The 13,124-nt window shown below is 36.6% G+C and overlaps 1 protein-coding gene across 1 annotated transcript; it reads right to left on the reverse strand.

Annotated features, from left to right (window-relative positions):
- Positions 1-2,267: 2,267 nt before the first annotated feature.
- Positions 2,268-5,928, reverse strand: LOC110604644 (probable receptor-like serine/threonine-protein kinase At4g34500). Its single transcript, XM_021742904.2, has 7 exons — positions 5,079-5,928; positions 4,524-4,628; positions 4,306-4,428; positions 3,692-3,862; positions 3,348-3,477; positions 3,056-3,265; positions 2,268-2,632 (listed from the first exon to the last, which is right to left on the reverse strand). Exons 1-7 carry the CDS (start codon positions 5,696-5,698, stop codon positions 2,513-2,515), a joined length of 1,479 nt encoding a protein of 492 aa, XP_021598596.1. The 5' UTR covers positions 5,699-5,928; the 3' UTR covers positions 2,268-2,512.
- Between the last annotated feature and the right edge of the window lie 7,196 nt (positions 5,929-13,124).

Here is a 13,124-nt window from a genome sequence, read left to right on the forward strand (position 1 = left end):
AAACTCACTCTCCTTTTCTGTCAAAAATTTTCAAATGGAACACAGCTGAAAAGGAAGAAAAATTAAATACATATCAAACATCCACCCAATGCATCTCGGACTCCATGTCAACATCTACAAGAAAGTCAAGCAACATGGCAGTTGTAGCCTCTTATAACCATGGAGGGGTCCGTCGTTGTGAGGCTCACAAGCTTTGGCATCTATCCCACTGATCTTCATAGAAAGAGGCTCTTATCCGCCAACCACACAAACCAACCAAAACTCATATCTAAACTATAAACAACCAAAGAAAAAATTACGGAGATATAGCAAGCATCCCTACTGCCTAAATCTAGCTTCCTTAGGTCCGATGAGAAGAAAACTCTCAAACTAGTTTGGGAGAATATTATTTCTTTGGCATACTAGAGAGAATTTTTATTTTACTTCCATTTATAATGAATATAGTACATTATGTAGCATTTTCTTAGCTATCACCAAAAAGTGGTTCATTTTCAATTTTTTTCACTAGAAAAATTTCAATGACACAAGTCATTTACAAATCATTTTTTTCTTCTATTCTTAATTTAAGATATTCCGAATAGATAATAATTGTTAAAATAAAATTAAACTTACAGATAATATGATTATCCAATGTCTCCTAAGACTACTTTATTTTATAGTATAAGATAGATAACATTTTTTGTTATACGTCTATTAGTCTGCATAATTTTTTAATTTAAGGTTCTTTAATTATTCTGCGTAAATTTTTAATTCAAAAGTTTTCTAATATCAATTATAATAGTATAATTCTAACTTTCCTAAATAATTTTTAAATATTTTTCTATTTAATCCAATTGATTTAATAGTTTCGTATCTAGGTTGTATAACCCTTACCACTTTCATTTCCCCCTGATGTGGGACTTGGGGGGAGGGGGGGATGTTACAGAAACTAACTTTGCAGTAATCTGAGTGTTCTTTGCTACTAAGGTTTTTGAGCTCCTCTTAAAATTGTAAAGAGATAGAAGGAAGTGATACATAGAGAGAGAGAGAAAAGAGAGTGAGAATAAGAGCAAAGAGAGCAAGAGAGTGGGAAGAGACTTACTGAATTTTGTAAATTTATGGTCTGTAAATTTACTGCTGGGGCCATTTTTACGGGAAAAAGAATATAACCATTGTATGTAATAATACTCCGAGTCCTCTGCAGATCTCATTAATAAATCAGGTACACAGAATGGATATGTTATTCATACAACAATGTCATTAAATAAATTTTAATATGGAGAACAATATGTGCTGGAAGTTGAAGCCATTAATTTCACTGTCTGAAAGGACTAATTAATGCTCGCTTAACAAAATATCATCAAACATTGATCTGTTTTTTAATCTTTTACTTATTTTTTTATATCTCAGGACCCGCCTTCACTCCGCCCCCACCGACCACCGGCGGTGGCTCTGAACGACATAACTTGCTTTCCTGTTTTGACAAGCCTCAAGCTTACCCTTGATGGGTTGGGAGTCACTAAGGGTGGTTTTTAAACCCATTAGGCTGATTATATTAAAAATGGTACAATTTGATTGAGTTTAATTTGTTCTTTTATCTTTAAAATTACTAATTGAGTAAATATCAATACTACATGTCCATACCTACGTTTATTTATCAAGCGATCACCTGCTTGTCTTGATTGCTTTCATTAGATTGATTTGTTGAGTTCCTTTTCCTTTCACATAATATTATGCTGTTGAAAAAAGACAAGGAAAATAGAAGAATCAAATTCTTTGGAAAAGGAAATATGAACTGTAAATTTGATTCTAAGGAAAAGAAGTTCCTAACTCTTAGCATACTTGACATTGACAAAGGGAAACTTAACCATGTGAAGACGCCGACTCGCATTAAGGCATGTGTGATGATGTCCTTGTGATATAGGAGATGGGCAATTGCAGTAAACTAGCACACAGAAACCAACTACAACAATATATTAGTGAAAGCAAAAGAATTCCTACCATGATGACCAGGGCAGAGACTTCTCTTAGGTGGTATCTGACTGAATTTTGAAGCTTTTGCATCTTTCCTTGTCCCTTCAAAAACCATCCATCTCTGATCCCTCACTATATTCTTTAGCCACAAGCGAATTGACGGGTTAATGTCTGCATTAAGTAGAAACATAGAAGGATCATACTGATTTACTGATACTTCTGTCATAGATCACATAAACATTTCAAAATAAGTAGGCATGAATCTTCAGAACTCATTAGTTAAGAAATGAGTTGGAATGTACATGTTTAGCCTAAAACACTGAAGCAAGCTGAAATTTGACATACCCAAATATGATCCATATTTACAAGGCTAACTTTATTTTCAACTCGTAGGATGCCATAATGCATCATTGAAATGTATAATATCCAAAAGGTGAGAGAAGTAAAATATAAACATCGGATACATGTAATTTTGTCTACGTATAGTAAATGAAAAATTATACTACAAAATAATTTGAAATTTTAAATCAGGAGCTGCTAATCTTCAAACCAACAACCGTCATCTTTGCTTTGATCTTTCTACATCACTCCCTCTTGCTTGCTTGGTTGGATGTGGAACTTTGTTGGACATGGCTGCATGAGAAGGGGGAAGATCTTTCTCTTTAATTGATCTGATTTCCTGCAGAAACGAAAGAGAAGTTTATCTTGTGATTTTTTTACTTCATAAAATGAAAACCCACAAGTTTGAGCAAAGAAAGATTTTAAATTTGCAACTGAAGGAGGAGAACCAAGTAACGACCTATTAATGGACTCATCATACATGCCAGTGTCTTTCTTTCAATTACAGAACATATACACTGATGCTACGTAACTATGATACTGAGAGGAGCAGATGTTTATCAGGGACGACAATTGCCAACAACAGTGAGATGCAAAATCTAATTTGCAACTACATGACCACCTTTTCTAGCTAATAATTCAAATGCAAATGTATGGAATATTTATAAAATCAATACAAACAGAATGAGGAGAACTGCATGCCAAAAGGCACATATTTAATATTATTGTTCAAAATTATGCATAATATAAGAGGCGTACTTACAGCACGAAAAGGAAAGTCATCTGCCTCGAGCGTATGAACAACTTGCCCCATTTTTGGTCGCTTACTGGCATCCAAATCTATACATCGAAGACAAACCAGCAATGTTCGTTTAAAAACTCTTGGAGAAGGCTGAACTTCAATTAGAGGGTCTAAAACCTCTTCTCCACGACGACTCGCCACCATTCCTTTAAACCAGTCCACCAAGTTCATCTAAGATAAATTCAACAGAAACAGTGTTATGTTAGAGATGTCCCTCTAATATAGATGTAACGCAACAAAACTTCATAATCACCTCTCCAGCTGGCCTGGAATAATCAATTGGGCTCCTTCCTGTAATCATCTCCATAAGCAGAATACCAAAACTATACACATCGCTCCCCTCATTAAGCATACCTGTATTTGCATAATCAGGGGAAACGTATCTGCCACAAAATGACAACAAATTAATTACTACTGCAGGTTAAAGGTTTACATGTCATTCACATTTTATTTTAATGGTTTATTTAGCATTACTAACGCAGGTTAAAGGTTTACATGTCATTCACATTTTATTTTAATGGTTTATTTAGCATTCACATCTAAGTTTCAATAGCCCATTATTGAACAATTGAATTAGGAATGTGAGAAAGTACAAACCCAAATGTTCCCATAACTCGGGTAGTTACATAGCTTGACTCAGATCCCAAGAGCTTGGCCAATCCAAAGTCAGAGACCTTTGGGTTCCATTTTTTATCCAGAAGTATATTACTGGACTTTATATCACGGTGCACAACTTTAGGTTCTAAACCTTCATGCAAATAGGTTAGCCTGCAGCAGACATAGAAACCCATAAAACTTCAGATAAAAGGAGAGGAGTGAAAAAAGTAAACATTTTTTTCGGAAAATTTAAACTTCCATGAAATTGTCAGCCAGCAACAACTACAATTTCTGAATCTTTGCAAAAGAACACTATCAAGTCAATCTGATGAAGAGGGGGGTTACAGGAAAGTAAAATTTCGAACAGAAGATACGAAGTGAGATGATTTAGGGTTCAATGAAAGTCGTAAGAGAAATAATGGGGAATTCCACATTCAGAATTTTCTTGGTGCTCAAATAATTTATGTTGACTAAGTGAAAAAATTATTTGAGTACCAAGAAAATTCTGAATATGGAATTCACCATTATTTCTCTTGCGGCTTTCATTAAAATCAACACTATTAGCATCATTTGTTACCAAAAAACTAAGGCTCAAGGAAACAAGAATACTGCACCCTTTTGCTGTCCCAATGGCAATCTTCATTCGGATATCCCACGTCAAAGGGCTAACAGGTCCAACATCACCATGTAACCATTGCTCTAAATTCCCATTGTCAACATATTCATAAACAAGCATCCTGCAAGGCCAAAGAAAGCACCCATGAGCAGAAAGAAAAAATGAATTTTCCATTCGAATGCAGAATAACAGAGCCAAATTTTCATATGGATATACCTTCGAGCACCTTCTGCGCAATACCCAATTAGACCTACCAAGTGCTTATGCCTTACTTTTCCAATGGCTTCAACTTCCACCCTAAACTCCTTCTCAGCCTGACCCCTACAAACACAAAACTCACAGCATATTAACTTTAGGCCAGGTAATTTTTTCAGGTACTCATTAAAATATGGAAATTTTTGAATTAGAATGTTCTTATTGTCATCCTGCTTCACAAACTCCCTCGGAAAATGATTTTCTTTATAGCATGAGATGAATACTATATTCTGAAAGATGACTAAAAAGCTAAAAGTGAGCCCATAAGGTTAAAAATAAAAAGAACTAAAGGAAGGAGAGACAACTAAAGAACAAAAAGAGAGCAGCCATCTACTTTTCCAAGAACTCCCTAACAAAGACCATCTGGCACCGACGCAGAGAGATGGTAGCTGTGGATGTTGCTATTGAAGTGAAACAGAAAAATAAAATTGAAACAGAAATTTCTGTAAAACTTTTTTCTAGAGAAACAAACAGAATCCCGAACATGAATTTCCAGTTACTTTAATGAACACTTACTTGTTATTAAGCAGATTCTTCACAGCCACCGAAGACCCATCTTCCAGTACCCCTCTATACACAATGCCGTATCCTCCTTCACCGATCACATTTTCCCTCGCGAATCCACGTGTCGCAATCTCCAGCTCCTTCACACTATACCAGCGACCCCACCCAATGTTTTGCTGTGCCTCCACCGACGACACGTCGCTACTCGTGCTGCATGACGCGTCATCACTCTCTCCACTCTTCTTCTTCTGCTGCTTCTTTTTCCCTTCTGCGGTCTCCAAATCAACAACAGCCTCAATCTCTTTCTTCTTTATCAAATTCACATTTCCAACTTTTACCTCCTCTTTCTCGTCATTTCCTTTCCGATCCAAAGCTTTGATTTCTACGATTTCTTTCGACACTAACGGGATCAGACCGGAGCTCCTCCTAGCCAGCACTCTGTTCCGTTTCCGGGAAGCCTTGTTCAAGCGGATGCAGAGGAACACAAGAAGCAAAACCAAGAGTATGCATATGGAAATAATTGCTATCAAAACATAGAGCTTTAGATTGAGAAACGATGTTTTTGATGTGAGTTTGTGAGGCAAAGAGTTGTCATTGTTGTTGGTGGAAGTATCAGTGCCGGAGACCGACATTGGGCGGTTTCGGGCCGGTATTGGAACGAATTAGATGGGACAAATGCAAGTGTTTAGTTGACGAGAAAGTTGAGAGAATCAGTGGAAAATTTAAGCGTTTACAGGGAAAAAGAAAAGTTCGGTTTCAACGGATACAAAATTACAAAGTAAAGGGGAAGAAGAAGAAGAAGAAGAAGAAGAAGCAGAAGAAGGAGATGACAGGTTGAAAGAAACGTTGAGTCAGTTTTTACGCTTTGTGTCCGAGTATCTAAATTTATTACAAGATTGACACTTAGCACGCTAACCAATAATAAAACAGAAAATTTTACAAAATAAACAAACAAATTAATAAATAACATTGACTTTTAACAGTTTTCTATCCATACCCTCCCATTAAAAAATACCCTCTCCGTTCAAAATTTTTTTTTCCATTTTAAATTTTTTATTAAAATTTTAATTATATATATTTTTAATAATTTTATTAAAATAAAATGTTATAAAATTTATATTATTTTATAAAAAAATATTAAAACTCTCAATATTCATTTATTTACGTAATATTTTGAGTAAGATTCTTAATATTAATTTAAAATATTAATATAATGAACGCAAGTTTTTTAAAGTAAATTAATATAATTAATTAATTAATTTTTAATCCGATATATTATTTACTTGGGAGTTTAAGGTTGTGGTCCTCCTAGGCAAATAAATTCATTACTTTAGAATTCACACTTCACTTGAAATGCATGTGTAAAAGTACATCGTTCATAATAATTTTAACGTTTAATTTTAATATATAAAGACAAACTAATAGTCTAAATTTACTGCTAAGTGCTTCATATTTTGTTTTTTGTCTTTTACACGTGGATTAATTTTTTATCTCAAAATTTTATTGAATATTTTATAATTAACAATAATTAAAAATATAGTAATCCATTATAGAAATTATTAAAGATATAGAATAATTTAAATAGGGTAGTTTATGATATTTTCATATTCATTAGTCTAATTACAAGAATGTAAATATAGTAAATTAGTATCATAATTTCTATCTTACACATAATCTGAAAATTAATAATTGAATCATAATTTAAAGTAATTGAATAATTAATTAATGAAAATAAATAAAATATATTTATAAATAAAGTGCAAACTTAGTGTGTGTGAGAGAGTACATATATTTAAGTTTTTCTTATTTACTATTATTAAGATATTTTTTTATTAATAAAATATGAAAAAATGTTTATCTAAATCCAATTCACTATAAAAAAAATTAATTATAAAATATAAATAAGTGATTTTTTTATAAAAAAAAAGATTCATATATTTATATTTGAAATTAGTTTTGTCTATAATGATGAAATGTATTTAAAATTTTTTCTAAAATAAAAGATTATCTTTCATTATATAATTCATCAATTATTTTTAATTTGTGTGTCTCTTTCATATTAAAAAAAATATATTATATTTGTCTTTTTCAATTTGTATTAGGTTATTCACTTTTTCTTTTTGGTAGAAATGGATTATATCATCAACTACTATGAAGAATAAAGCATGTAAATTCCACAACATTTCATTAATTATTAATTGCATTATTGGAACTGAAAGTCATATTTAGCATATTAAAATTAAGAAAAATATATATATATATATATTATTATAAGAATTGAATAATACTAAAATTAATTTATATTTATTATTTCTGTTCGATTTTAATTTTTTATTAAGAATAAAAAACTGTTTCAAATTAAAATAAAAATAAAAGAATCAATTTTATATTTATATTTTAAATGTATTTTACAATATATTGTGAGTAACTTAATTTATTTTTAATTATTAGAATATAAAATTTAATATCATATTTTATCATTCTATTTTTAAAATAATTTCAATTATAAATATATTAAATTGTCTTGCTCTGCTTAATTATATGATTGGATTATATACAAGTTATTTAATATTTTTTAATGTTAATTATATATGTGTTTTTTAATTAAAAAATGTATAATATTAAAAACATATAAAAATGATATAATATTGTTTATTATGAATTGTATACAATTACTCTTTATATTAGTATTAATATTGTTTTAATATCAGCATTATTTTTTATTTTTTTATATTAAAAATTGAAAATGATTTGCTATTTTAAAATAATAAATAAGAGTGTTTTAATTTTATGTATAAAAATCGAGATTCAAATTAAAAATAAACCAAAAATAAAGTCAATATACAAACGAAAAAATAATTAAAACTATATTAAAATTACTTAGAGATAAGCCGAGACTGGAATTTAGTTCCAAATTTAACTACTTAAAAATTAAAAAATAAAAAATTTAATTTCTTTTAGTATAATTATATATGTATGTATGTATGTATGTGTATATCAGTACGGAAGAATTCATGTGACGGGAATTGAATTGAATGCGGATGAGCTGTGGGAGCGTGGGCGTATTAAAAGGGGAAGCTGCAAATTCTGGTGCGGAGAGAAAATTGAACTTTGGATTTTGGAATTCGTCTCCGATTGGCTCCTTGTAAAATTTGGGTGAAACAAGGTCATTTTAGTAGCGTAGCCAGTTTAAATATCTGGCAGAGGCGGTCCCACAGGGATACATCTCGCAAACAGAAATGACCCATCTCCTTCTCATGGGACATGTAAGCGTGGGGCCCTCCTATTTTGGCAAATATTAATTATTATTAGAAACAAATCGTGAGTTTTAAGCCATTGAAATTTTGGAATTATATTATATGGTGTTGATGTACGTGCATGTGTATTTATGCCGTTTAAAGGAAGGAGCGTATTTGAAAATGCAACCTCCAATCTATAAATCATTTTCTTGACAAATGTATTTTAGCTAATTAGAAATGTGAAAAGTATTGGACAAGCCTTCCTATGTATATTAATCTTTATAATTTTAAAAAATCAAGAAATTTATCCATATATAGCCAGATTTCTTTATTTTATTTATAATTTAGTCTTTATATCCTAAATTTTACTGTCTGGAGAGGTTAGTGAACTATTAAATTAGTATTACACTAATATCCACTCATTTGACTGATCTAAAAAAAGACAAATAACTTGATCAAGGAACTACTTGTCGTTTCAATATTTCATAACGGTATTGAAGCTAAAATGAGGTGAATAAAAAATATATGGCCCACAAGAGGATTGATTCTCAAGTCTTAACCGTTATCCAAGCCAAGAACCGTTTTATTACATGACATGAGAAGTGACATTGGATTACTGAGGCCTTTCTTTTCTTTCTTTCTTTTTTTTTTTTCTTTTTAATATTGAAGCTTAAAAGATGGATTTGCATAAACCTCATAAAAAGGTAAAAGGTCAAAAAAATAAAGCCTTTAGAGAATCCAGGTAGAGAAAAAAAAGTCAAATTTTTTTGTCAAAACAGCCATTACGATGCTATTGATTGGAGAACACAATATTCAACTACTTCTATTGCATCTTTGCAATGCTTTCGTTGTTCCACACTGATAAATCTTTTCCTCTTCCTGATCCATAATAGATCTGGTTTTCTTCTGGGTCCTTTCTTACTGGGCTCTATGATGGGTCTCTCCATATTCTACCTGGTGAAAGGACCTGTAAAATAAGAAAGAATAGTCAGGGGCCTACCGGAGGTGCCCCAGTGGAGGCCCTCCGACGCTCCAGTCAGATTTTATGGCTCAGAGTAGTATATTTAGGCAAGGGTTGTAGAAAGAATAAAAATGGTGTCCAGGAAGGAGAAGGAAGAAGAAGAGAGAACCCCCCTGTGCGTGGCCTCTACTGTGATATATATATCTGTCTCTCTGCCACAATGCTAGCTGTCTTTTGCCGCCTAGCTCCGTATGTACGGATGTGTCAGGCGCCTGCTCCATGCGTAACGGCCATTAATTCTCCTTTGATACGCATGCGGAAGGACCTACCAGCGGGGCATCTTGGTCATTTTCCCCTTTCCGGGCTGGGTTGAATGGTAGGGCTGAAGCTGAGCCTGGTGAGGGCCTGATTATTGGGCCGAGAGGTTTGGGCCTGCTTGATTGAGGAATCTAGGCAGAGTCCAGCCCTGTGACTGAGCGGGCTAGACCTGGCTCTCGAGGGGAATATTGAAGCCTTCGGATCATGGACTGTTTTCATGGGCCTGGCCTTTAGGCCGGGGTGAAGAAATCCAGCAGTCATCAATTGCCCCTTTATCTCCTCGGCAGTTATTCCATGACTGGTGAGGGGATAAATCTTTAATTTCTATTCATGACCGTGTGGTCTGAGAACTGCTCTTGTCAAAAGTACCATTTCTTTGCCTTTTTATTATTTTTGTCTCTTTACTTTGATGTTTGAATGTATAGCGTTATGGAAATGTGTGTTCGATGACGAATGATATTTCACCTCGGCATGTACTTCATCATTATTTTCTACTCACACTGTCTTCTGGTTTTGTCAACTTTACTTATTTGTTGGATCAGGCCGGCTCTACTGGGTCTTTGCTGGTTGAACCGATCCGGGCTAAGAGCTCGGAGTCTGGTTAAGCTTCTAACTTGCGAGTTTTTCTTATTCTCATGAGGGCATTTCTATTTTTGGCTCGCGATCTCGTCATTGTCGCGAGCTCAGGAATATAATACCTTGTTCCTCTTGAGATATCCTTCCGGTAATCGGTGTGGTTTGAGCTGTAAGCTCCACTGGGATAGAGTACTCGTTCTTTTGTTGTTTTCCTGTTACGAGTTCATCCGAGCTGGGAGCTCGGTTCTTTGCTTTTCGCTTAGGCTTTTGTGCCTATAGCCTGTGATGGTGTCTATATCGCGAGCTCCGAAGTTCGGAATTTCACTTTCTTCACTTTGGTGCCCCGAGCTCTTTTGTGAAGTCGGACTTAATTTCTTGCTTTCTTGTCGAGCCTTTTTCGGGCTGTGTTTCAGTCTGACTGTTCATTTGTTTGGTTTTAACTTTTCTTTTATAGGCTTATAGCCTTGCCGGTCCGGATGTGAGGCCCCTCCAGGCTTCCGGGAAGGTCGACCTTGGATTGCAGGGGTCGGACTATCTGTTTTTGGATTTGACCGTCTAGCCTTCTTGATTCTTTATCTGAGCGTTGGACTCTCGTGTATGTTTTTTGCTCCCGAGTATTTATGGGCTGTTTGCTCTCGAGCCTTTTGCGGGCTCTTTGTTGCCTGGACCTCTCTCTAGGTCAGCTGAGTTGGTTTAGTGTGAGCGGTCAATTCTCGAGTTCGGTGCCTCTTATGATTGCCCCTGATTCTCTGTTTGGCTTTGTATTTTGGTATGCAGTTTGCTTAGGAATCGCCTTACCTTAACTCGGTCTGCCTATTGGGTTTACCAGTACTGCGCTCGTTTTCTTGAGATCGGCATGGTGCTTTGGTACTTTTGGCTGTTGTGTGAGATCAAAGTCTCTCTACCTGATGACTCGAGGTCCTTTGGGAGGTCGGAGTTTAGCTTTTCATTTATGGTCTCGTGCCCCAATCTTTTATGTGAGATCGGAACTATTGTTCTTACAAGTTGTTTTTGCTTGTGGCACTGGACGATCTTGGGGATCCTGGCCATTTTTGCTCCGGGAGATCTTTGAGATCTTCGCCGGTCTTTTACCTCAGTGAGGTCTTCTACCTTTCAGTGAGGTCTTCTGCCTCAGTGAGGTCTTCTGCCTGAGTGAGGTCTTCTGCCTCCGTGAGGTCTTCTGCCTGAGTGAGGTCTTCTGCCTCAGTGAGGTCTTCTGCCTCCGTGAGGTCTTCTGCCTCATTGAGGTCTTTTGCCTCAGTGAGGTCTTCTGCCTCATTGAGGTCTTCTGCCTCATTGAGGTCTTCTTTTGCCAGGACCTCATTGAGGTCTTCTCTTGTCAGGACCTCATTGAGGTCTTCTCTTGCTTTGACCTCATTGAGGTCTTCTTTTGCTTGGACCTCATTGAGGTCTTCTTTTGCTTGGACCTCATTGAGGTCTTCTCTTGCTTGGACCTCATTGAGGTCTTCTCTTGTCAGGACCTCATTGAGGTCTTCTCTTGCTTGGACCTCATTGAGGTCTTCTCTTGCTTGGACCTCATTGAGGTCTTCTTTTGCTTGGACCTTATTGAGGTCTTCTCAGTGAGGTCTTCTTTTGCCAGGACCTCATTGAGGTCTTCTCTTGTCAGGACCTCATTGAGGTCTTCTCTTGCTTTGACCTCATTGAGGTCTTCTCTAGCTCAGTGAGGTCTTCTTTTGCCAGGAGATTTTGGGGACCCTGGTCTTTGTTGCTCCGGGAGATCTTGGGGATCTTCGCCGGCCATTTTTATTTTGTTTTCCCGGAAGTTCTAGGGGATCCCGGTCTTCTTTGTTTTTCTGGGAGTTCTAGGGGATCCCGGTCTTCATGCTCCGGGAGGTCTTTTAAGATCCTCACCGGCCGTTTTTATTTTATTTTCCGGGGAGTTCTAGGAGATCCCGGTCTTCTTTGTTTTTCTGGGAGTTCTAGGGGATCCCGGTCTTCATGCTCCGGGAGGTCTTTTAAGATCCTCACCGGCCGTTTTTATTTTGTTTTCCCGGGAGTTCTAGGGGATCCCAGTCTTCTTTGTTTTTCTGGGAGTTCTAGGGGATCCCGGTCTTCATGCTCCGGGAGGTCTTTTAAGATCCTCACCGGCCGTTTTTATTTTGTTTTCCCGGGAGTTCTAGGAGCTCCCGGTCTTCATGCTCCAGGAGGTCTTTTAAGATCCTCACCGGCCGTTTTTATTTTGTTTTCCGGGGAGTTCTAGGGGATCCCGGTCTTTTTTGTTTTTTTGGGAGTTCTAGGGGATCCCGGTCTTCATGCTCCGGGAGGTCTTTTAAGATCCTCACCGGCCGTTTTTATTTTGTTTTCCCGGGAGTTCTAGGGGATCCCGGTCTTCATGCTCCGGGAGGTCTTTTAAGATCCTCACCGGCCGTTTTTGTTTTGTTTTCCCGGGAGTTCTAGGGGATCCCGGTCTTCTTTGTATTTCCGGGATGACCTCGGGGCCTCGCCGGTTGTTTGTGCTCCAGGAGATCTTACGGGATCCTGGCCGTTTTTGTTCCGGGGTGACCTCGGGGCCCCGCCGGCTGTTTTTTGTTTTTTTTTCCCGGGATTTCTAGGGGATCCCGGTCTTCATGCTCCGGGAGGTCTTTTAAGATCCTCACCGGCCGTTTTTATTTTGTTTTCCCGGGAGTTCTAGGGGATCCCAGTCTTCTTTGTTTTTCTGGGAGTTCTAGGGAATCCCGGTCTTCATGCTCCGGGAGGTCTTTTAAGATCCTCACCGGCCATTTTTATTTTGTTTTCCCGGGAGTTCTAGGGGATCCCGGTCTTCATGCTCCGGGAGGTCTTTTAAGATCCTCACCGGCCGTTGTTGTTTTGTTTTCCCGGGAGTTCTGGGGGATCCCGGTCTTCTTTGTATTTCCGGGATGACCTCGGGGCCTCGCCGGTTGTTTGTGCTCCAGGACATCTTACGGGATCCTGGCCGTTTTTGTTCCGGGGTGACCTCGGGGC

This window comes from Manihot esculenta, chromosome 17, assembly GCF_001659605.2.
Source record: "Manihot esculenta cultivar AM560-2 chromosome 17, M.esculenta_v8, whole genome shotgun sequence".
NCBI lineage: Eukaryota > Viridiplantae > Streptophyta > Magnoliopsida > Malpighiales > Euphorbiaceae > Manihot > Manihot esculenta.